General features: G+C 50.4%; 1 protein-coding gene across 2 annotated transcripts in view; it reads left to right on the top strand.

The window, feature by feature from the left end:
• The window catches only part of RIOK1 (RIO kinase 1), an 87,031-nt gene that overhangs the window by 34,539 nt on the left and 26,518 nt on the right, over nucleotides 1-25,974 (top strand). For both annotated transcript variants that reach the window (XM_069730695.1, XM_069730696.1), the window contains exons 7-9: nucleotides 12,329-12,441; nucleotides 15,342-15,422; nucleotides 22,796-22,882. In XM_069730695.1, coding sequence (XP_069586796.1) covers nucleotides 12,329-12,441; nucleotides 15,342-15,422; nucleotides 22,796-22,882 — 281 coding nt within the window. The remainder of the gene's footprint in view (nucleotides 1-12,328; nucleotides 12,442-15,341; nucleotides 15,423-22,795; nucleotides 22,883-25,974) is intronic.

The following is a 25,974-nucleotide window of genomic DNA, read 5'->3' as shown; positions in this document are numbered from 1 at the left end:
GATTGAACGCCAAGGTCCACAACTTCATTGCTCGCTCTCGGGATCCCCAGGCCATAGGAGTAGACACGCTGATTTCTCCGTGGCATCCGTTTCAACTCCCTTACGTGTTCCCTCCTCTCCCCTTACTGCCGAAGGTGATCCAGAAAATCAAGACGGAGGGAGTTCCGGTCATTCTGGTCGCCCCAGACTGGCCACGCCGCGCTTGGTACGCGGAACTCGTTCAGCTCGTAGCCGACGTTCCCTGGCGGTTACCAGACCGCCCAGACCTACTCCGCCAAGGTCCGATCTGCCACCAGAGCTCAGGGGCCCTACGTTTAACGGCGTGGCTGTTGAAACCTGGATTCTAACTCGTGCTGGTTTCTCTCAGCAGGTCATTCCCACCATGTTAAGTGCTCGAAAGGCGTCTTCCGCCTCCATTTACCACCGCGTCTGGAAAACCTTCTTCTCATGGTGCAGGCTCCGAGGGCACCCTCCGCTCATTTTCTCTATCCCTTGCATCTTGAATTTCCTTCAGTCCGGTCTGGACTCCGGATTGGCACTGAGTTCCCTCAAAGGCCAGATCTCAGCGTTATCCGTGCTGTTCCAGCGCAGGATCGCCGCCAACCTTCAAGTCAAGACCTTCATTCAGGGGGTCTCCCATGTGGTTCCTCCTTACAGGATGCCGTTAGAAACCTGGGATCTCAACTTGGTCCTGGGGTTTCTTCAGGAGCCCCCGTTCGAACCCCTTCAAGAAGTTCCACTCTGTCCTCTCATGGAAGGTTGCCTTCCTGGTAGCGGTGACGCCCATCAGAAGGGTTTCAGAGCTCGCTGCTTTGTACTGCCGGGCACCGTTCCTGGCCTTTCATCAGGACAAAGTGGTCCTACGCCCTTCCCCGGCGTTTCTTCCGAAGGTGGTCTCATCTTTTCATCTTAACGAGGACATCATCCTTCCCTCTTTTTGCCCGCAGCCCAAGCATAGGGTCGAGAAGGCTCTCCATACTCTGGACGTGGTACGGGCCCTCAGGAGGTACATTTCCAGAACGGCTCATTTCAGAAAATCGGACGCCCTTTTCGTGCTCCCGGAGGGTCACAGAAAGGGTTTGGCTGCGTCTAAATCCACGATAGCCAGATGGATCCGATCTGCTATCCAGGAATCCTATCGGGTCAGGGGCAGTCCTATCCCGGCGGGGATTAGAGCTCACTCCACTCGGTCGATGGGTGCTTCCTGGGCCATCCGGCACCAGGCAACAGCGGAGCAGGTTTGCAAGGCCGCAACGTGGTCCAGCCTGCATACCTTCACAAAGCATTACAATGTCCACATCCATTCCTCTGCGGATGCGGCCCTTGGCAGGCGTATCCTGCAAGCGGCCGTTGCGCATTTGTAGTCAGATGGTACACGGAGTTATTGGTTGTTTTGTTTCCCTCCCAGGGACTGCTTTGGGACGTCCCATGGTCCTGTGTCCCCCAATGAGGCGAAGGAGAAATAGGGATTTTTGTGTGTACTCACCGTAAAATCCTTTTCTCCGAGCCGCTCATTGGGGGACACAGCACCCACCCTGGTTGCCATACGGCTTGTTACCTTTTTTGGTCTTTGACTGTTTGTTTGACATGTTATATACTAATGTTACTTGATATATTGTTGTTATTATCCTACTGCTTTTGCACTGAACTGGGTCTCTGGAAGCCAGCATGAGGGTGTATACTGCAGGGGAGGAGCTAACCTTTTTTTGTCTCAGCTTAGTGTCAGCCTTCTAGTGACAGCAGCATAACCCATGGTCCTGTGTTCCCCAATGAGCGGCTCGGAGAAAAGGATTTTACGGTGAGTACACACAAAAATCCCTATTTCCCCATAGCTGTGCCATATAGTGCTCTGCATGTTCATTATTTCCCCATAGCTGTGCCCCATATAGTGCTCTGCACCGTTCATTCTTGCCCCATAGCTGTGCCATATAGTGCTCTGCACCGTTCATTATTGTCCCATAGCCGTGCCATATAGTCCTCTGCACCGTTCATATTTCCCCATAGCTGTGCCATATAGTGCTCTGCACCGTTCATATTTCCCCATAGCTGTGCCATATAGTGCTCTGCACCGTTCATATTTCCCCATTGCTGTGCCCCATATAGTGCTCTGCACCGTTCATATTTCCCCATAGCTGTGCCCCATATAGTGCTCTGCACCGTTCATATTTCCCCATAGCTGTGCCATATAGTGCTCTGCACCGTTCATATTTCCCCATAGCTGTGCCCCATATAGTGCTCTGCATCGTTCATATTTCCCCATAGCTCTGCCATATAGTGCTCTGCACCGTTCATATTTCCCCATAGCTGTGCCCCATATAGTGCTCTGCACCGTTCATATTTCCCCATAGATGCTCCCCATATAGTGCTCTGCACCGTTCATATTTCCCCATAGATGCTCCCCATATAGTGCTCTGCACCGTTCATATTTCCCCATAGCTGTGCCATATAGTGCTCTTCACCGCTCATATTTCCCCATAGCTGTGCCCCATATAGTGCTCTGCACCGTTCATATTTCTCTATCGCCTTTCATTGGGGGACACAGGAACCATGGGTGTATGCTGCTGCCACTAGGAGGCTGACACTATGCAAATAAAAAAGTTAGCTCCTCCTCTGCAGTATACACCCTACCGACAGGAAGTAGGATATTCAGTTTAGCTTAGTGTGAGTAGGAGGTGGACACGGGTCTTTCATTAGACCCTTATCTACCTCAATGTGCGTCGTTTTCTTTTCAGGTTTTCCGGAGGGATACAGGGTGAACAGTCACACCTGTAGTCCCACAATACGGACTATGAGTACGGCGTGTACTGCCACCCCGTATCCTCATAGATCCCTCTCCAGGACCAAGATCCTCGCACACAAGCGTGCTCAGAAGTCCGGTCCTGGCTCCGTCCCCCACCCACTCGCCCACCAGAGCCTGTCGGTTGCGGAGACGAGGACGTCCATCAGCTCTTGGACGTCTCATTCCTCTTCAGGTTAGTACCGGCGTGGGAGGTTTGAGGTGAGTATTTTCCCCATATCATCCCAGATCATTCATGCAATCTAAGAGTGGGGCTCAGGGGTTGTTTTATGGGGAAGTCACTGTGTCCCACAGTTTGGGGTCCAGGGCTCTTACCTCACCCTGGATCTCTCTTCAGCTTCCCTTGTGCGGCACATGGGTCCACCAGAGAAGGGGTTCATTGCGGCGGTAGCGCCGGGGCCTTGTAAGGTTTCCACGGCGTCTCTCCCCCACAGCGGTCACCAGGCTCTAATCCAGGCCCGGCTTCGGTCGGGGCCTGGACCTTTTCCGCCGTCCACCGGGGGCTAATTTAGGCCCCGGCTTCTGTCGGGGCCTAGTGCGGCGTTTCGGCCCCGCCCCCATCCTCTTTCAGGCGGGTCTTTCTCCCGCGTTTTCCCCCTTCTCTCTGGCGCTTTGCCCCAGCCACTCCCTGGCCTAGGCACAGACCGCGCCGCAGTGCCTCTAGCCCCCGCACTCTCCGTCGGGTGGGCTAGCCTTGCGGGGCCTCCACGCCGCGGCTTCCATTCCCGACGGCCACCGGGAGCTAATTTAGGCCCCGGCTTCGGTCGGGGCCTAGTGCGGCGTTATGGCTCCGCCCCCGTCCTCTTTCCGGCGGGCTTTTCTCCCGCGTCTTCCCCTCTCTTCTCTCGGCGCTTAGCCCCGCCCACTCCTCTTGGCCTCAGCACAGACTGCGGCCGGCGCCATCTTTGTACTCTCAATCATGCAGCTTCAGCGCCGGCTGCTTTCGGCGCTTCTTGGCTCATGCTGCGGACTTCAGAGTGCGAGGCCTTACACCACTCCCGGCGTGTGGACCCAGCGGTGATTTCTTACAGGACCTGCCGACCTCCTCCTACAGCCGAAGCTATCCACAGGACATCTTCCGTGAGTAGCTCTGCACTGCAGACCAATACCCTTCCTCTGCTTTAGTCAGGCACCTTTTGTGCTCTCCTGTAAGGACAGGTTCCCCTTAGGTCAGTCCTCTCCCACCTGTCAGGACTGCAGCGATCCCACATCGTTCTGGGCTCCCCCGCCCCCCCCTCTGCCCCGAGAGAGTGAGGACCCTATCCCAGGGTGGGCTTCCTCTCTGTCTCAATCTGTGGCGGATCTCACCAGGGTATCCCAGACCCCGGTGTCCGTTCTGGATAGATTGTCCTGGCAGACCTCCGCAGTAGCCAGCGGGTCACAAGTAGCCCCGTCTGAGCCTACCAGGATAGGCCTTAAAGAGGTCCAGACCGAAGCGCCATTGCGACTCCTCTTCCCGTTTCATCTCGCCTCACGGCCCATTTCAGCGGTCAGTTTCTTCCCGATCCTCTCTCGAGTCAGGCGAGGCGTTTTCGGACGCACCTTCAGAGGGACGTTTTGGAGCTGCATTCTGACCAAATCGCTAACATGAGGGATATGGTTCAGAGCCTCATTGGAGCAATCAACCAGACCCGTGGCATCAAAGATCCCTCTACGGAACGCGCGGATCAGGTGGTTTCGTTTAGACGGTCGAAGCCACCTTCCAAGGTCTTCGCTTCTCACCCTGAATTCGAGAAGGCCCTGACGAGAGAAAAAGAGAATCCGACCAGCCGCTTTCAGAGAGGAAAGCGCCTTGGCGTTTTTTTATATCCCGTTTCTCTGGAGCTCACCGCTTATTGGACTCTGTCCTCCAACACGGTCCTCCCGCTATCTGGCGGAGCATCTCTGAAAGATTCTAACTATAGAGTCATAGAATCCTTTGCGAGCTCAGCTTTCGAATCGGCTGCGTCTATTTTTGCCCGGCCATTGCTTATACTTGGGTTTCATTATCCATATCCAAAGGTCACACAACTCCGTCGGAGCATTCTGGACGGGGCCCTCCTGGACAGCTGGAGGAGCTTGCCAACCAGTTTTCTCATGCGGGTGAATACTTGGTCCCCGCTTCCCTGGATGCCGCGTCTTTTGCGGCTCAGGTGTCCAGCAATGCCGTTGCCATCCGTCAGTCCGTTTGGCTCAAGGCCTGACAGGCGGATTTGTCTTCAAAAAGTCCCTTACCAGCCTGCCTTTTTCAGTGTTCACGTCGCTTTGGTTCTAAGTTGGGCCAAATCATTAAGGACGCTACCGGGGGGCACAAGTCTACACCTCGTCGCCCCCTTCCTAGACGGCAATTTCGGTCCTTTCGGCCTTTACGTCGCTTCGTGGCGTCAAACTCCTTTTCCCCGCAGCAACAGAGGCCACAGGCACGTCAAGAGTAGAAGACTGTTTCCTTTAGACCACCCGCCTTCCTGGCGCTCCCGCTACTCCCAGGGTAGATCCTCCAGGGCTAGGACTGGAGGGTCCACCTCGGCATGACTCACAGCAAGACGCCAGCCCACTTCCCAGGATGGGCGGCTTTCCCTTCTTCAGGGATGTCTGGATCCCCTCAGCAGAGGACGCATGGGTCAGGAAGTTGTATCCTCGGGATACAAAATAGAGTTCGTTTCACAACTCAGGGATCGTTTCTTCGGATCCCGACCCCAAGAGTCCCCGTTCTAGTTCCGGGTTTTCTTCGCAGCCACCGCTTCTCTCCTCAAAGCCGGAGTAATAGTTCCCGTCCCAGAAAAAGAACGGTTCACTGGTTGCTATTCCAATCTTTGTGGTACTGAAAGAAGAAGTAAAGGAAAAAAAAAAAAAAAAAAAAGGCAAGTTTCGTCCCATTCTGGATCTCAAATTGCTGAACTGGAGAGTTCGTCTGAGACTCTTAAGGATGGATTCCCATCGTTCAGTAATTGCTTCCATGGAGGTTCGAGAACTTTTGTGTTCCATAGAAATTCAGGACGCCTACCTTCATGTCTCGATTTTCCCGGGACATCACAGATTCCTGTGCTTTGTGGTGCTCCAGGACCATTTTCAGTTCTTCACCCTGCCGTTCGTTCTCGCAACCGCTTCCAGGGTTTGCACGAAGACCATGGCAGCGCTGATAGCCATCTTGATGGTCAGGGGCTTATTATTTTTTTCTGTACCTCGGCGACATCCTCTTCTAGGCTCCGTCCCCCTTTTTCTCAGACTCACCAGAGCCTGTCCATCGTCCTCTACACCCTAGTCCGCTTCGGGTGGCTTGTCAACAAGAAGAAATCCTGTCTTGTTGCTTCCCAGCACCTCGTTTTTCGGGGCATGCTCTTCGACACTTGTCAGACCAAAGTCTTCCTTCCCGAGGACAAGAGATCCATCCTCCGTCGGGATGTACCCTTGCTTAGGGTCCTCTGCTTCCCTTCTTCTGATCGCCCATGAAGTTTCTGGGCAGGATGGTAGTGACATTCGAAGCAATCCCCTTTGCCCAATTTCACCCTCAACCTCTTTAGCAGGCCATTCTGTCACAGTGGGACAGGGCTGTCTTGTCCCTGGATCGTCCTATCCGACTCTCTTCCCGAGTCAAGGGTCCCTCAGCTGGTGGCTGACGTCACCTCTCATCTCCCAGGGCATGTCCTTCCTTCCAGTTCTTTGGCAGGTGGTGACGACGGATGCCAGCCTGCTTGGCTGGGGCGCTGTGTTTCGCCATCTGACTGCTTGGGGTCGTTGGTCGGCGCAGGAGCCTCTTCCGCTGATCAACGTCCTCGAGCTTCGGGCCATCTTTCTCTTCCCGCGTCACTAGGGAAGGATTCTCAGGGGTCTACAATGCCATGGCGGTGGCATATGTCAACCATAAAGGGGGGACTCGGAGCTCCTTGGCCGAGGTATCCAAGATCCTCCTCTGGGCAGAGGCAATGGTTCTGGTGATATCCACGGTGCATATCCCCGGCATGGACAATTGGGCCGCCGACTTCCGCAGCTGCGAGGGTCTCGCGGCAGGGTTATGGTCCTTGCATCAGGAGGTCTTCCATCAGATTTGTCTTCGATGGGGGACTCCGGACGTGGACCTCTCTGCGTCCCGAAGGAACAGGAAGGTTCCTTTGGTTCGTCTCCAGATCTCGCGATCCTCCCGCGTGGGCGTCTACGCTTTGGCCTCCAGGGTCTGATTTGCCACCCGAATTATCGGTCGCTCAGTTTACGGCTTGGCTGTGGACTCCACAGTTATAAGAGCGTCCGGCCTTTCGACCCGGATGAGTCACACTACAATCCAGGCTAGGAAGCCTTCGTTGTCTTCCAGGTTCTACTATCGTACCTGGAAGACTTTCGTTCATGCGAGCCCACCCGCTTTTCACCTATGTCCTTTTCCCTGCCTTCCATTTGGTTTTCCTTCAGGCAGGACTGGATTCGGGCTTCGCTCTCAATTCCCTAAAGGGCCAGGTTCCTGCGCTCTTCTTCCCTTTAAGAAGACGTTATCTTCTCAGCCACAGGTTAAGACCTTCCTTCAAGGAGTAGCCCACGCTGTCCCTCCGTACAGGGCCTCTGTGGATTCATGGGATTTAAAGGTTGTGTTGGTTGTTCTTAGGGGTTTCCCCTTTGAGCCTCTCAGAACTGACAGGGAAAAACTCCCTATCTCGGAAGGTGGCTTTCCTCAGGTCCATCGCTTCGATCCGCCGCGTTTTTGAGTTGGCGGCCATTTCTTGCCGACCTCCTTTCTTGATTTTCCACAAGGACAAGGTGGTCCCAGGCCTCCGCCTTCCTTCCTTTCCGAGGTGGTTTTCATCTTTCCACCTCAACGAGGACATCGTTCTACCTTCCTTTGTCCAGCTCCGAATCATCCTCTGGAGCGATAGTGGAACAGGCTGGACCTCGTCAGGGCAGTGAGTTTCTCCCTGGCTAGCACGGCCGCTTTCCGAAAGATGGATTCTCTGTTCGCCATCCCTGATGGCATGCGTAGAGGCCTGCCGGCTTCCAAGGCGACTATTGCTCGCTCGATTAGAATGGCAATTTTGGAAGCTTACCGGGTCTAGAACAGAGTGCCCCCTCCTGAGATAAAGGCTCACTCTACCCCGGCAGTCGGCGCTTCCAGTGCGGTACGTCACAGGGCTTTCGCCGACGGCTTTGCAAAGCGGCAACCTGGTCTTCCATCCACATATTTTCGCCGAACTACGGCAGACTCCAGCCTGGGCAGAAGGATCCTGCAGGCGGCAGTGCTGAGTCCTCGGACCTGATGGAAGTATGTTTTTCCCACCCCAGGGACTGCTTTGGGACGTCCCATGGTTCCTGTGTCCCCCAATGAAAGGCGATAGAGAAAACAGGATTTTTGGTTGCTTACCGTAAAATCTGTTTCTCGGAGCCTTCATTGGGGGACACAGCACCCTCCCAAGTTGAACAGCTCTGTTTACTGTATACGTTTGAGTTATTTGAACACTCTTTGAGTGTTTGAAACTGTTAATCTATGGAGCGCCGTGGAATTTGTTGGCGCTATGTAGATAAAGTTTATTATTATTATATTATTATTATTCCTTCTCTTTTACACGTTACTTCTCCTACTGCTTTCTCACTAACTGAATATCCTACTTCCTGTCGGTAGGGTGTATACTGCAGAGGAGGAGCTAACTTTTTTATTTGCATAGTGTCAGCCTCCTAGTGGCAGCAGCATACACCCATGGTTCCTGTGTCCCCCAATGAAGGCTCCGAGAAACAGATTTTACGGTAAGCAACCAAAAATCCTGTTTTCCCCATAGATGCTCCCCATATAGTGCTCTGCACCGTTCATATTTCCCCATAGCTGTGCCATATAGTGCTCTGCACCGTTCATATTTCCCCATAGCTGTGCCCCATATAGTGCTCTGCACCGTTCATATTTCCCCATAGCTGTGCCATATAGTGCTCTGCACCGTTCATATTTCCCCATAGATGCTCCACATAAATCTGTGCCGCTGCTGCTGCAGTAAAAAAAAAAAAAGCCATGCTCACCTCTCTTGCTTGCAGCTCCCAGCGTCCGGTCCCGGCGTCTCTCCGCTTTGACTGATCAGGCAGAGGGCGCCGCGCACACTATATGCGTCATCGCGCCCTCTGACTTGCACAGTCAGAGCGGATAGACGCCGGGAAGATGGAGCGGCGCCCGGTGGCTGGAACGGGGACAGGTAAATATGCTATACTTACCTGGTCCCGGCATCCGGCTCCTTCTCCCGGACAGCTGTCTTCGGTGCTGCAGCTTCTTCCTCTATCAGCGGTCACCGTTACTGCTGATTAGAGAAATGACTATGTGGCTCCACCCCTATGGGAGTGGAGTCCATATTCATTTCTCTAATGAGTGGTCCCACGTGACCGCTGAACAGTGGAAGAACTGCAGCACCGAAGACCGTGGGACAGGCGGGGAGCGTTAGGATCGCTGGAAGCAGGTAAGTATGCCTCAGCGCCCTCACCCCCTCACCCGCAGACCCTGCCACCCACCTTGACTCGAGTATAAGCCGAGAGGGGCACTTTCAGCCCAAAAATTTGGGCTGAAAATCTCGGCTAATACTCGAGCATATACGGTAATTGCGATGACTGTTGATGATTTTGTTTTTCTATTTTTTTTTTTTTTGTTCTTCTGTTTCATTTAAAGGGAATCTGTCACCTACTTTTTCGTATATAAGCTTCGGCCAACGTCATCAGGGGCTTATGTACAGCATTCTGAAGTATCCTGAAAGATAGGTAAAACAAGTTATTATACTCACTTGGGGGGGGGGGGGGGGGCGAGGGTTGGGGTCGCCCCAACGCCTCCCATCTTCATGCGATGACTTCATCCTCCTTGCTCCTGCCGCAGCTCCTGCGCAGGCGTACTGATTTGCCCTGTTGAGGACAACGTGAAGTACTGCAGTGCACAGGCACCAGGAAAGGTCCGAGAAGCCCGGTGCCTGCGCACTGTAGTACTTTGCGCTGCCCTCAACAGGGCAAATCAATACGCCTGCGCAGGAGCCGCGAGAGGAAGCAAAGAGGACGTCATCGCATGAAGATGGGAGGCGTTGCACACCCCCCCCACCCCCCAGGTGATTATAATCTAGCTTGTTTTTCTTATCTTTCAGATCTACAGCATTACAGAATAAGATAAGCCCCTGATGGCGGTGGCCGCAGCTTGTAGGGCCAAAATTAGGTGACAGATTTCCTTTAACCCCTTCATGACCGTGGGATTTTTCGTTTTTCCGTGTTCGTTTTTCACTCCCCTCCTTCCCAGAGCCATAACTTTTTTATTTTTTCGTCAATTTGGCCATGTGAGGGCTTATTTTTTGCGGGACGAGTTGTACTTTTGAACGACATCATTGGTTTTAGCATGTCGTGTACTAGAAAACGGGAAAAAAATTCCAAGTGCGGTGAAATTGCAAAAAAAGTGCAGTCCCACACTTGATTTTTGTTTGGCTTTTTTGCTAGGTTCACTAAATGCTAAAACTGACTTGACATTATGATTCTCCAGGTCAGTACGAGTTCGTAGACACCTAACATGACTAGGTTATTTTTTATCTAAGTGGTGAAAAAAAATTCCAAACTTTGCTAAAAAAAAAAAAAAAAAATTGCGCCATTTTCCGATACTCGTAGCGTCTCCATTTTTCGTGATCTGGGGTCTGTTGAGGACTTATTTTTTGCGTGCCGAGATGACGTTTTTAATGATAGCATTTTGGTGCAGATACGTTCTTTTGATCGCCCGTTCTTGCATTTTAATGCAATGTCGCGGCGACCAAAAAAAGTAATTCTGGTGTTTCGAATTTTTTTCCCGCTACGCTGTTTAGCGATCAGGTTAATGCTTTTTTTAATTGATAGATTGGGCGATTCTGAGCGCGGCGATACCAAATGTGTAGATTTGATTTTTTTTTTTATTGATTTATTTTGATTGGGGCGAAATGGGGGTGATTTAAACTTATTTTTTTTTTATTAACATTTTTTTCAACTTTTTTTTTTTTTATACTTTTGCCATGCTTCAATAGCCTCCATGGGAGGCTAGAAGCAGGCACAACTCGATCGCCTCTGCTACATAGCAGCGATCTGCTGATCGCTGCTATGTAGCAGAAATGGAGGTGTGCTGTGAGCGCCGACCACAGGGTGACGCTCACAGCCACCGGCGATCAGTAACCATAGAGGTCTCAAGGACCTCTATGGTTACAATGGAGACGCATCGCCGACCCCAGATCATGTGACGGGGGTCGGCGATGATGTCATTTCCGGCCGCCCGGCCGGAAGCGGTAGTTAAATGCCGCTGTCTGCGTTTGACAGCGGCATTTAACTAGTTATTAGGTGCGGGCAGATCGCGATTCTGCCCGCGCCTATTACGGGCACATGTCAGCTGTTCAAAACAGCTGACATGTCCCGGCTTTGATGCGGGCTCACCGCGGAGCCCTGCATCGAAGCAGGGGATCTGACCTTGGACGTACTATCCCGTGCAAGGTCAGATAGGGGTTAAAGACCCCTTTGCTGTCATTGTGGCACACAATGGAGACAAAGCTTTTCACTAAATGTATAAGCAATGAAACAATCACAGGTTCATCTTCCCTAAGAGGACTACTCCCGTTGTTTGTTAGGGTACGTTCACACTAGCGTTGCGCCGCCCTGCGTCGGCGACGCGACGCATCGAAAAACGCGCGCAAACGCGCGCAAAAACGCGCGCGTTTTGCGACGCGTGCGTCGTTTTTGACCAAAATCGGACGCACAGAAAATGCAACTTGTAGCGTTTTCGTGCGTCCGACGCCAGTGTCGGAAACGACGCACACGGCGAAAAACGCAAACAAAAAGACGCACGCGTCCCCTATGTTAAACATAGGGGCGCGTCGCCGCTGCGTCGCCGACGCAACAGCGGCGCAACGCTAATGTGAACTTAGCCTTATTGGCTGCAGTGCCGACTTCTCAGCCAATCGGTGAGCTCAACATCTCTAATAGGGGGCACCCTGTCTACACGAGCAGGCCTGCAATGCCTATTGTCTGCTGCACTGTCAATGAAAAGTCAGCACCGCAGCCAAAAATGTACACAGGGAACAGAGCCATGGATTCAGCAATGGGTACAGTTTTCTGAAAGGCAGCAGCTCCTTAAATATGGTGGATTTAAAGGGATTGTCTCAAGCTCATATGTTTAGGAGTGCGCCACTCCTCCCAGCTCTCTGTATTGTGGAGGCGGTGTGCTCCTGAAAATTGACAGTTCATTCTGGCTGCATGGCTGAAACGCGAGCTTGAACTTCTTCCTCTGACGATGCAAGTAGAGGCTGCTTTGTTCTGTTGTAAAAGAGAAGCGTAGGGGCCAGTGATCTGACATAGCAAAGGGCATGCTCCTTGCCTAGGAATCCGGCCTCCTCTGAGGTAGCCAGTTAACTTGGCAACAAGCAGTAAACTATAGAATTAAAAATCCTTCCATTCTTGAGAACACAGAGGATATTTAATAAAGCTAAACTTGTTTTTACAAGAACTTTGCAATTGTACCTGTTTAAAAAGATAAGACTTGTAATTAAATTTCTTGGTTTCAACCCTTGTTTTCTATTATTTACAGTATACCATTGTTTTACTTGGATATCATTTTAGGCAAATGTCTACCATGCTAGCACCGCCGATGGAGAAAGCCGGGCCATTAAGATTTATAAAACCTCAATTCTAATGTTTAAGGATCGTGATAAATACGTTAGTGGAGAATTTAGGTAAGATCATTATTAACAAACGAGATGGTGGCCCGATTCTAACGCATTGGGTATTCTAGAATATGTATGTGCAGTTTATTTATGAAGATTTAAGAATAATGCAATGAATACACAGGATTTTTCGGGTAAAATATATACATTATCAGTGAAGCGGTGTTTAAATCCCGCGACAATATCACTGATTGGTCACGCCCAGCCAGCCACGACCTATCAGCGCAGCGGGGTATAAATCTCTAGCCAATATTGCTGATTGGTCGTGGCCAGCCGGGCGCGACCAATTAGCAAAGCGTGGTTCAAATCCCTCGCCAATTCGTGGCTGGACTGTGCCTGTCGCTGATTAGTCGCGGGCAGCTGGTGAGACCAATCAGCGACGCGGGATTTCTGTTATAGACAGACAGAATGAAACGATTATATAGTAGATACCCGATGCGATCGGGCCACCATATAGTATTCATGTAAACATTGGTGCTTACATTTGTTTTAACCCATTGGACACACTGCCATTGTTTTTCTCCTGTCTTTATTTTAAGAGTCAAAACTTTATTAGTCATCTATCGCTGTATGACTGCTTGTTTTCTACAGGATGACTTATAGTTTTCAAAGACACCTTTCAAAGCCACCATTTATTTTACCATATGATAAACTTAAAAATGGGGAAAAGTTTTATTCTCTCCCTTACACACTGTTCTCCATGTTATTCTCTCACAGACTGTCCTCCATGTTATTCTTGCCCTCACAGTCTGTCCTCCATGTTATTGGCTCCCTCACACACTGTCCTCCATGTTATTTTCTCACACACTTTCCTCCACGTTACTCTCCCTCACAGACTGTCCTTCATGTTATTCTCGCCCTCACAGACTGACCTCCCATGTTATTTTCTCCCTCGCAAACTGACCTCCCATGTTATTCTCGCCCTCACAGACTGTCCTCCATGTTATTCTCTCCTTCACAGACTGACCTCCATGTTATTCTCTGCCTCACAGACTGTCCTTCATGTTATTCTCTCACAGACTGTCCTCCATGTTATTCTTGCCCTCACAGTCTGTCCTCCATGTTATTGGCTCCCTCACACACTGTCCTCCATGTTATTTTCTCTCTCACACACTTTCCTCCACGTTACTCTCCCTCACACACTGTCCTCCATGTTATTCTCTCCCTCACACACTGTCCTCCATGTTATTTTCTCTCTCACACACTTTCCTCCACGTTACTCTCCCTCACAGACTGTCCTTCATGTTATTCTCGCCCTCACAGACTGTCCTCCATGTTATTCTCTCCTTCACAGACTGACCTCCATGTTATTCTCTCCCTCACACACTGTCATCTATGTTATTCTCGTTCTAGTATATGTATGTAGTTTATTTATGAATGCTGATTGGTCGCACCCGGCAGGCCTCAATCAATCAGCGACGTGGGATTTCGGTTACAAACAGACCTATAGACAATTATATAGATATATACAAATTGTCCCTTTTATCATAATTTTATGACTGCTTTAGAACAAACTAAAATAAGCCAAAGCTGGAGTTCCACAGGTACGATCTGGGTCCTATGAGCATCAAATGGCAAATACAGCACAAATGGCAAATACAGCCCTGGTTGATCAAGAACGATGATTCTCTTACCAGTCTGGATGAAGTAGACATGTTTGAGCAGACACCCATGATTAATTAAGAATATCTGTCACTTGCATGTTGCACTGAAAAATTAATTTGGATGTCACAATTTGACGTTTTGTGTTTATGAACAATACTTGTGATTCGCCGGTTTCTGAGTCGGGGTCGGAGGTATACTCCCTGACAGTGGGCGCGGATTCGCTCTCCATAAACTTGTGTGTAGTTAGGCTGTGCCCTCTAGTCGGCCACGCCTACTGCCTGCAAGTGTATGGAGCGTGGCCACGCCCATTGGACGAGAGTATGTGTAACTGTGCTTCTTTTTGTTTGAATGTATACGAGTTGGCGACTCTAGGTAAGCACCTGTTCAGACCTGTTTGTTTGGATGTGACGGTCAGTCTTTTGTTATTTGCTGTCAGTGACTGCAGACTTATCAGTTTGGACCGGAGGACCCCTTTAAATCTGCTGGGTTACCCATGATACTGTTACTTTAGTTAATATATATTACATTTAAAATCATATACCAGTTAAAGGGAACCTGTCACTCCCCCTCGGGCATTTGTAACTAAAAGAGCAACCTTGTTCAGCACTAATGCTGCATTCTGACAAGGTGGCTCTTATAGTTTGGGTCCCTGGCACTGCTGCAATAACCTTTTTTGAAATTTGTCCCTCATACCTTGAAATCGCCAAGGGGACAGGTCTTTCCCCCCTAATCCAGACGCACCACAGCCGTTAATCATGGCCTCTGGGCGCTGCCTCCTCTTCCTTTATCAGCGTCCCCGGTGCCTGCGCTGTAAGTTCGAAGGGCAGCGCAACTGCGCATTCCCAGATTTAAAAAAACAAACAAACAAACAAACAAAACAAAAAAAAAACCGTGCAGGCGCCGGGAACACTAATGAAGGAAGAGGAGGTGGCGCCCGGCATGCAGATGCCATGAGTGACGGCTGTGAGGTGTCTGGATCAGGGGGAAAGACCTGCCCCCGTGGCGATTTCAAGGTATGAGGGACAAATTTCAAAAACGATTCAGCAGTGCCAGGGACCCGAACTAAAAGAACCACCTTGTCAGAATGCAGCATTAGTGGTGCACAAGGTGGCTCTTTTAGCTACAAACGCCTGGGGGGGTGACAGGTTCCCTTTAAACTAGTTATAAAGCCTGTGCAGATTTCACACTGTAGAGATTTAGGCATCATATTTAATGTATTTATTTTATGTTTCATATATGCATTTGTTACTTAATAATGTCCTCTTCACAAATTCTTCCTGTATTTATATACATTTCCTTTTAAGGTTTCGACATGGCTATTGCAAAGGAAACCCTCGAAAAATGGTAAAGACATGGGCAGAAAAAGAAATGAGGAATTTAATCCGGTAAATTATTGAATTTGTACTTTATTTACAGTGTAATATGTTACATGAGCTGTGTGGATTTGTTCCCTTGGGCCACCATTGGTGAACATTGGTCAATACATATAGATATACATCTGACTTTTTATTTTCTTTTTTTTATATACAAGCAGTCCCTGACTTACAAACATGTGACTTGGGGGAAAAAGAAACAATATAGTCTCTGGCTGCCAACTGATACTTTCCACCATTGTTCACTTCATCTCCTGCCTCTTCACTAGACCAGGACTTCTGGCTGTATCCAGGCTGGACCTCGCTGCACTTCATAAAGTCTCATGGTCTACACCTGCAGGTGGCTGGAAGTCTTGGTCTGTAGTGAAGAAGGCAGAGATGAAACGAGTCCATTAACGGAAAGAAGAGAACACGACTGTGATAATAACCGAAAGAGCCCTCATCTCTCTGGCCCTCTTAATTCCAACAACAGCAAGAAGATGACCGGAGGACAAGCAGCAACAAAGAAATGTTTGTTAAATAAACCCCTAATGTTTGTCTGGCCCTCTTCTATCCACCTTTACAAGCCTCATCTACAAGTCTTCCGGCTGCATCCAGGCATCGTAGGTTTCTGCGAATCATAAAGGTGCAATGTTGACTGGCTCTTTACTTTGTGTCATGCTGGATTTCCAGCCTCTTCACTATAGACCAGGACTCCTGGCTGCGTCCTGGCTGAAGCTCTTTGCGTGTCATAAGGTCGTGTTGTCTTTGTAACCTTATGACACACAGTAACCTCTGAGGCCTGGATGCTGCCGAAAGTCCTGGTAAACAGGACGGTGATGCAGTGCGTGACAGAAAGAGGTCCGGATGTCAAGCAGCGAAGATGCAGGAGCAGCCAGGTGAGTATGTGTTTTTGTTTTTGTTTTTTTGTTTTCTTTATCGCCTCTCATTGGGGGACACAGGAACCATGGGTGTATGCTGCTGCCACTAGGAGGCTGACACTATGCAAATAAAAAAGTTAGCTCCTCCTCTGCAGTGTACACCCCACCGACTGGCATTAAACTCTTCAGTTTAGCTTAGTGTCAGTAGGAGGTGGACACGGGTCTTTCTTTAGACCCTTATCTACCTCAATGTGCGTTGTTTCTTTTCAGGTTTTTTCCGGATGGGATACAGGGTGAGCAGTCACACCTGTAGTCCCTCAAGCGGACTATGAGTACGGCATGTACTGCCACCCCGTATCCTCATAGATCCCTCAGCAGGACCAAGAGCCTGGCACACAAGCGTGCTCAGAAGTCCGGTCCTGGCCCGTCCCCCACCCACTCGCCCACCAGAGCCTGTCGGTCGGAGGAGACGAGGACGTCCATCAGCAGCTCCTATGGACGTCTGATACCTTCTCAAGGTTAGTAGCAGACGACGGGGGATTTTACTAGGTGAGTATTTCTAAAGGGGTTCCCAGGACTCAGCGCGGATCATCGCTGCATTTGCAGCACTTTCCCCGTTCCCTGCGCGGTGGCTACCTTTCCATGCCCCACCGCGTTCCTCCAGCGGTCGCCGTTCTTCCTTCAGGCCCCGGCCTCCCGGGGCCTGCTTGCGGCACACTCCTGCCTGCAGTTTTCCTTCAGCGGTCGCTGGCTCCTAATTTAGGCCCCGGCCATTCCCGGGGCCTACTTGCGGCGTACCAGCTGCCCTCAGCGTTCCCCCCCCTCAGCGTTCTATGCGGCGGCCTCTCCGGCGGCGCTCACCTCCACAGCCAGCTGGGGCCTACTCCGGCGATTCTTCACCGGCGGCAGCGCTCCCTCTGCCGGGCAGCGTCTGCGCCGCGGGGATCTTCTCTCCGGTCACCGGCTCCAAATTTAGGCCTCGGCTTTTCCGGGGCCTACTCCGGCGACTCTTTTCTGGCGGCAGCGCTCTCCCTCTTTCATGCGGCGGCTTCAGCGCCGCTCTGCCGGGCAGTGTCTGCGCCGCGGGGGTTCTTCTCAGCGGGCACCGGCTTCTAATTTAGGCCCCGGCTTTTCCCGGGGCCTACTTCCGGTGCAGCGCTCCGCCCACTTCCTTCTTCATCGGTCGGGCTTTTTTCCCGCCCGACATACTGTGCCTGCTCATCGGCGCCCCCCTGTCTGGCTCCGCCCCCTTCCTCCAGGGACAGCGTCTGTGTGTGCTCACCGCTTCTTAGCTGCAGGAGCTCACGCAGCGCGCCCCACACCTTCGCCACTGCATCCTCCGTGGGCACAAGATCTGCACAGAATCCAGCACCTCAGGGCAGGAGTTCTCCTCCGGCAAGTGGGACATCTTCCAGGACGGGTCCGTGAGTAGCTGCACTGCAGACTGACACCCCCCTCTGCCCCACTGTCCCCTAACCCACTGGCATCTTCAGAGGACCTCTCAAAATGTCTACCTCTAAAGGGGGCCGCTCTCGCCCCCCTACTTCTTCTTCTGCCTTAGTCACGTACTTTGCTTGTTCGTCCTGTAACAGCAAACTTCCCTCAGGTCAGTCCTCCCCGCTGTGTCAGTCCTGCAGCAACCCGATTGTTCCCACCGCCCAGGATCCCCCGGCTGTTCCGCCCGAGAGTGATCCCCCCCATCCCAGGATGGGCCGCCTCTCTGTCACAATCGGTGGCCGATTTAACACGGGTATCTCAAACCCTGGTGTCCGCGCTGGATCGGTTACCCCTGCAGACCCCGGCCGTAGCCAGCGGGTCACAGGAACCGCCGCCAGAGCTCTCCTTGATAAGCCACAAAAGGTCCAGACAGGAACGTCGTTCTGAGTCCTCTTCGCGCTCCATCTCGCCGCTCGGCCCTCCCCCGCGGTTGGTGTCCCACCGATCCTCCTCCCCCGAGTCAGGCGAGGCATTATCTGATGCGCCTTCGGAGGATACTTCGGAGCTGGATCCTAGCCAAATCGCCACCATGAGTGAGACGGTCCAGAACCTCATTGGGGCAATAAACCAAACATGTGGCATCAAGGATCCCTCTACGGAACCTGCAGATCAGGCGGTTTCGTTTAGACGGGCCAAACCACCTTCAAAATTTTTCGCTCCTCATCCTGAGTTCGAGGAAATCGTGTCCAGAGAGAGAGAGAACCCCACTAGGCGTTTTCAGAGGGGAAAACGCCTGGGTGTGTTATATCCTTTTCCTCCAGAACTTACCGCCAATTGGACGGCCTCTCCCTCGGTGGACCCCCCTGTTTCCAGGCTGTCCACCAACACGGTGCTTCCTCTGTCCGGCGGAGCATCTCTGAAGGATTCTAACGATAGTTATAGAATCCTTTGCGAAATCTGCTTTTGAAGCGGCTTCAGCGGCTCTATGTCCAGCTTTTGCGTCCACTTGGGCTTCAAAATCCATCTCAAAATGGGCCAAGGATCTTCGGCGAGGTATCCTGGATGGGGCGCCTCCCGCGCAACTAGCGGAACTTGCCAACCAGATTTCCCACGCTGGTGAATACCTGGTTTCCGCCTCCCTGGATGTCGCGTCTTGTGCGGCTCAAGCTTCCAGCAATGCCGTTGCCATCCGCCGGACCGTTTGGCTCAAGGCCTGGCAGGCGGACTTGTCCTCCAAAAAGTCCCTCACTAGTCTGCCCTTCCAGGGCTCTCGCCTCTTTGGTTCCCAGCTTGACCAAATAATTAAGGACGCCACCGGGGGTACAAGTTCTCTTCTCCCCCAGGCTAAGCCTCGTCGCCCTCCTCCTAGACGACAGTTTCGTTCTTTTCGGCCTTTTCGTCGTTTCGCTGCGTCAAACTCCTTTTCCCAGCAGCAACAGAGGCCACAGGCACGTCAAGAGAAGAAGGCGGTGTCCTTTAGGCCCACTCCGTCCTGGCGTCCTCGTTTCTCCCAGGGTAGATCCTCCAGGCCCAGGACTGGAAGAACCACCTCGGCATGACTCTCGGCAAGACTCCAGCCCAACTCCCAGATTGGGCGGCCGTCTTCTCCTTTTCAGGGACGTCTGGATTTCCGCAGTAGAGGATGCATGGGTCAGGGAAGTTGTATCCTCGGGATACAAAATAGAATTCGCTTCCCGACCTCGGGATCGTTTCTTCCAATCCCGTCCTCCAAGAGACCCCGCTCTAGTTCCGGGCTTCTTCTCAGCCATCGCTTCTCTGCTCAAATCCGGGGTAATCGTTCCCGTCCCAGAAAAAGAACGCTTCACGGGTTTCTACTCGAATCTTTTTGTGGTACTGAAAAAAGACGGCAAAGTTCGCCCCATTCTGGACCTCAAATTGCTGAACAGGAGAGTCCGCCTGAGACACTTCAGGATGGAATCCCTTCGTTCAGTAATTGCTTCCATGGAGGCTCAGGAGTTTCTATGCTCAATAGATATCCAGGACGCCTACCTCCATGTCCCGATATTTCCCGGACATCACCGTTTCCTGCGCTTCGCAGTGCAACGAGATCATTTTCAGTTCGTCGCTCTGCCGTTCGGTCTCGCAACCGCGCCAAGAGTGTTCACAAAGATCATGGCGGCGCTGATGGCCATCTTGAGAGTCAGAGGCTTGGTCCTATTTCCATATCTCGACGACATCCTCATCAAGGCTCCGTCCTTCGCTCAGGCCCACGAAAGCCTGTCCATTGTTCTCGACACCTTAGCCCGTTTCGGGTGGCTGGTAAACCGGAAGAAGTCCTGCCTTATTCCTTCTCAGCGCATCATCTTTCTGGGCATGCTTTTCGATACTCGTCAGAGCAGAGTCTTCCTTCCCACAGACAAGAGATCCACTCTCTGTCGGGACATACGCTTGCTCCAGGGTCCTCGACCTCCCTCCCTCCGTTCGGCCATGAAGGTTCTGGGGAGGATGGTAGCTACATTGGAAGCGATTCCCTTCGCCCAATTCCATTCGCGACCCCTTCAGCAAGCCATTCTGTCTCAGTGGGACAGGTCGGTCTTCTCCCTGGATCGACCGATCAAACTCTCCGTTCGGGTCAGGCGGTCTCTCAACTGGTGGCTGACGTCACCTCTCATCTCCCAGGGCAGGTCCTTCCTTCCGGTTCACTGGCAGGTGGTGACAACGGACGCCAGCCTGCTCGGCTGGGGTGCGGTTTTTCGCCACCTGACGGTCCAGGGCCGCTGGTCGCTGCAGGAGTCATCTCTGCCGATCAACGTCCTCGAAATTCGGGCCATCTTCCTGTCCCTCCGCCACTGGGAAGGGATCCTCAGGGGCCTTCCAGTCCGGATCCAGACGGACAACGCCACGGCTGTGGCATATGTCAACCATCAGGGGGGGACTCGGAGCTCCTTGGCCCTTGCCGAGGTATCCAAGATCCTCCTTTGGGCAGAGACAACGGTTCCGGTGATATCCGCGGTGCATATCCCCGGCGTGGAAAACTGGGCCGCCGACTTCCTCAGCCGCGAGGGCCTCGCGGCAGGGGAATGGTCCTTGCATCCGGAGGTCTTCCATCAGATTTGTCTTCGATGGGGAACTCCGGATGTGGATCTCACGGCGTCCCGAGTCAACAGGAAGGTTCCGCAGTTCGTCTCCAGGTCCCGCGATCCTCTCGCAGTGGGCGCCGATGCTCTGGCCATTCCTTGGTCACAGTTCGAGCTGCCCTACCTGTTCCCACCCCTTCCATTACTTCCCAAACTGTTGAAGAAGATCAAAGCGGAAGGGGTGCCGGTCATCCTGATCGCCCCGGATTGGCCCAGGAGAGCTTCGTTCGCGGAGCTCGTCAACCTTCTCGCGGACGCTCCCTGGCGCCTTCCAGACAGGCCCGATCTGCTGTCCCAGGGTCCGATCTGCCACCCGAATTCTCGGTCGCTCAGTTTAACGGCGTGGCTGTTGAGACCGCGGTTCTGAGAGCGTCTGGCCTTTCGGACCGGGTGATTCACACCATGATTCAGGCTCGGAAGCCTTCGTCTTCCAGGATCTACTACCGCACCTGGAAGGCCTACTTCCGGTGGTGCGAATCCAATCGCGTTCCGCCTATGGTTTTTTCCCTGCCTTCTCTTTTGGCCTTCCTTCAGGCAGGACTGGATTCGGGCCTGGCTCTTGGTTCCCTGAAGGGTCAGGTCTCTGCGCTTTCCATCCTCTTTCAGAAGACCTTGGCCTCTCGGCCACAGGTTAAGACCTTCTTTCAGGGGGTAGCCCACGCCGTCCCGCCGTACAGGGCCCCTGTGGAGGCATGGGACCTAAACCTGGTACTGGACGTTCTGAAGGTTTCTCCCTTTGAACCTCTTAGGGAGATTCCTCTATCAGTTTTATCATGGAAGGTAGCCTTTCTTGTGGCCATCACGTCCATTCGCCGCGTTTCCGAGCTGGCGGCCCTGTCTTGCCGTCCTCCGTTTTTGGTCATTCACCAGGACAAGGTGGTCTTCCGGCCCCCACCTTCTTTTCTTCCTAAGGTGGTTTCCACCTTCCACCTCAACGAGGACATCGTTCTACCTTCCTTTTGTCCAGCTCCGACTCATCCTCTGGAGCGATCATTGAACAAGCTGGACCTTATCAGGGCTGTGAGGATCTATCTGGACAGAACGTCCACTTTCCGGAAGACGGATTCCTTTTTCGTCATTCCTGATGGCACGCGCAGAGGCCAGCCGGCTTCTAAAGCGACTATTGCTCGATGGATCAGAATGGCAATCTTGGAGGCTTACCGGGTCAAGAACAGAGTGCCCCCTCCTGGGATTAAGGCTCACTCTACCCGGGCAGTCGGCGCCTCCTGGGCGGTGCACCACAGGGCTTCCGCCCTACAGCTGTGCAAAGCGGCAACTTGGTCTTCCATCCACACGTTCGCCAAATTTTACAAGGTCCATACCTACGCATCGGCGGACGCCAGCCTAGGCAGAAGGATCCTGCAGGCGGCAGTGGTGAGTCCTCTGACCTGATGGAAGTCTGTTTTTCCCGCCCTTGGGACTGCTTTGGGACGTCCCATGGTTCCTGTGTCCCCCAATGAGAGGCGATAAAGAAAACAGGATTTTTGGTTGCTTACCGTAAAATCTGTTTCTTGAAGCCTCCATTGGGGGACACAGCTCCCTCCCAATGTTTTTGTTATATGTTCTCTGACTGTTCTCACGTTTACAGTTCTCAAGTTTGTGGTTATGGTTTTTCAACCTTGTTCTTTCTCCTACTGCTTTCTCACTAACTGAAGAGTTTAATGCCAGTCGGTGGGGTGTACACTGCAGAGGAGGAGCTAACTTTTTTATTTGCATAGTGTCAGCCTCCTAGTGGCAGCAGCATACACCCATGGTTCCTGTGTCCCCCAATGGAGGCTTCAAGAAACAGATTTTACGGTAAGCAACCAAAAATCCTGTTTTCCCAGTCCAGTTTTAACTTGCATACATGTTTGGTCCACGAACAAAACTGCAGAGCATATTTAGTTTGTAACCCAGGGACTGCCTGTATTATAAATATTGTAAAATAGAGTTCTGATATTAATAACATGGTGTTATTTTATAGCCATTGAATCCTTTGTTTCATGTTTAGACTGAACACTGCCGGGATTCCCTGTCCAGAGCCGATTATGCTCAGAAGTCATGTCCTTGTTATGGGCTTTATTGGAAAAAATGATACGTGAGTAAGGTTTTGTCTATTAGATATGTTTTTCTGTTAGATTAGATTACTCATGAGATGAATAGGTGTGGGTGCTGTAGATAATGGAATGGAGATATCTTGATATACAGTCTACTTGTTTAGAACAATACACTCACTATTCAAGTATTCTTCTCCTAACAAAATTACACATTTTTCAGGGGCAAAGTGTTGAAAATTTGGTGTACAACACCTGGCAAAAATTATGGAATCACTGGCCTTGGAGGATGTTCATTCAGTTGTTTAATTTTGTAGAAAAAAAAGCAGATCACAGACATGGCAGAAAACTAAAGTCATTTCAAATGGCAACTTTCTGGCTTTAGGAAACACTAAAAGAAATCAAGAACAAAAAATGTAAACTAATGGTTACTTTTTTTAACCAAGCATAGGGGAAAAGTTATGGAGTCACTCAATTCTGAGGAAAAAATTATGGAATCACCATGTAAATTTTCATACCCAAAAATAACACCTGCATCAAATTAGATCTGCTCGTTAGTCTGCATCTAAAAAGGAGTGATCACACCTGTTGCACCAATTGGACTGACATGAATCATGGCTCCAACACGAGAGATGTCAATTGAAATAAAGGAGAGGATTATCAAACTCTTAAGAGAGTAAATCATCACGCAATGTTGCAAAAGATGTTGGTTGCTCACAGTCAGCCGTGTCTAAAATCTGGACCAAATCCAAACAACATGGGAAGTTTGTTAAAGGTAAACATACTGATAGACCAAGGAAGACATCAAAGCGTCAAGACCGGAAACTTAAAGCAATATGTTTCCAAAACGGGAAATGCACAACAAAACAAATGAGGAACGAATGGGTGTAAACTGGAGTCAACGTCTGTGACCGAACTGTAAGAAACCGGGATCAAAGGAAATGTAATTTACATACAGAAAAGCTAAACGAAAGCCATCATTAACACCTGAACAGAAAAAAACATGGTTACAATGGGCTAAGGAAAAGCAATCGTGGACTGTGGATGACTGGATGAAAGTCATATTCAGTGATGAATCGCGAATCTGCATTGGGCAAGGTGATGATGCTGGAACTTTTGTTTGCTGCCGTTCCAATGAGATTTATAAAGATGACTGCCTGAAGAGAACATGCAAATTTCCACAGTCATTGATGATATGGGGCTACATGTCAGGTAAAGGCACTGGGGAGATGGCTGTCATTACATCTTCAATAAATGCACAAGTTTATGTTGATATTTTGGACACTTTTCTTATCCCATCAATTGAAAGGATGTTTGGAGATGATTAAATCATTTTTCAAGATAAGGCACCCTGCCATGGAGCAAAAACTGTGAAAATATTCCATGAAAAAAAGACACAAGGTCAATGTCATGGCCTGCAAATAGTCCGGATCTCAATCCAATTGAAAATCTTAGGTGGAAGTTGAAGAAAATGGTCCATGACAAGGCTCCAACCTGCAAAGCTGACCTGGCAACAGCAATCAGAGAAAGTTGGAGCCACATTGATGAAGAGTAATGTGTGACACTCATTAAGTCCATGGCTCAGAGACTGCAAGCTGTAATAAAAGCCAGAGGAGGAGCACCAAAATACTAGTGATGTTTTGGAGTGTTTTTTTTGTTTGCTTGTTTTTCATGATTCCATAATTTTTTCCTCAGAATTGAATGATTCCATAATTTTTCTCTTATGCTTGGTTAAAAAAAGTAACCATTACTGACTACCACATTTTTTGTTCTTGATTTTTTTTGTGTTTCTTAAAGCCAGAAAGTTGCCATTTGAAATGACTGTAGTTTTGTGCCATGTCTGTGATCTGCTTTTTTTTTTTTACAAAATTAAACAACTGAATGAACATCCTCCAAGGCCGGTGATTCCATAATTTTTGCCAGGGGTTGTAATATGTTAAAGAATATTTCATATTAATATTCGACTTTAATTAAAGAGTAACCATGGCTTCAATCTTTTTCATAAATCAAGAACATGTGAAAATAAGTAACCTTGTAATATTTATCAGAGAAATTTCTTTTCATGGACATTTCACTCTCAAAGTTCTCCATTCATTGGTAAAATCTGTGTTCGGTGAAGACCGAATCACCCAACAGTGAGATATCAGATGGCAGATACTACTGAATTGAAAGTGAATTATCAGTCTTGGCGGAGAATTAGAATATGTTCACACATCATGTAATTGTCACATTTTTTCTGTTTTTTTTTTTTTTCAGCGAAAAACGCAGCATTTTACTGTCCCACCGAGCAAAGTGAACGAGATTTCTGATATCTCATGCAGATGTTGCTTATTTTTTCCTTGCAGATTTGAAGCCGTTTCAAATCTGGAGCATGTCAATCCTGTCTTGCAGTTTTCATTTTTCTTTTTACTCATTTTAATGACGGAGAAAAACACATGCGATAACAAAAATTACACACGCATTTTACATAGCGTTGTCCTTCCTCCACATTAGTATTTGCAGCAGATTTTTCTGCTGTAAATATTAAAGGGAATCTGTCACCCCATTTTAGGCCTATACGCTAAGGCCACCGCCATCAGGGGCTTATCTACAGTATTCTGTAATGCTGTAGATAAAGGTACCGTCACACATAACGATATCGTTAACGATATCGTTGCTTTTTGTGACGTAGCAACGATATCGTTAACGAAATTGTTATGTGTGACAGCGACCAACGATCAGGCCCCTGCTGGGAGATCGTTGGTCGCTGGGGAAAGTCCAGCGCTGGATCTCCCGCTGACATCGCTGAATCGGCGTGTGTGACGCCGATTCAGCGATGTCTTCACTGGTAACCAGGGTAAACATCGGGTTACTAAGCGCAGGGCCGCGCTTAGTAACCCGATGTTTACCCTGGTTACCGTTGTAAATGTAAAAAAACAAACAGTACATACTTACATTCCTGGTGTCTGGTCATGTCCCTCGCCTTCAGCTTCCCGCACTGACTGGTGAGCGCCGGCCAGCCGTAAAGCACAGCACAGCGGTGATGTCACCGCTGTACTTTACGGCCGGCGCTCAGTCAGTGCTGGAAGCTGAAGGCGAGGGACCTGACCAGACACCGGGAATGTAAGTATGTACTGTTTGTTTTTTTACATTTACA

This window comes from Ranitomeya imitator, chromosome 6, assembly GCF_032444005.1.
Source record: "Ranitomeya imitator isolate aRanImi1 chromosome 6, aRanImi1.pri, whole genome shotgun sequence".
Lineage (NCBI taxonomy): Eukaryota > Metazoa > Chordata > Amphibia > Anura > Dendrobatidae > Ranitomeya > Ranitomeya imitator.
Note: the sequence above shows the minus strand (reverse complement) of the source record. Positions and strands in the feature narration are given on the sequence as shown.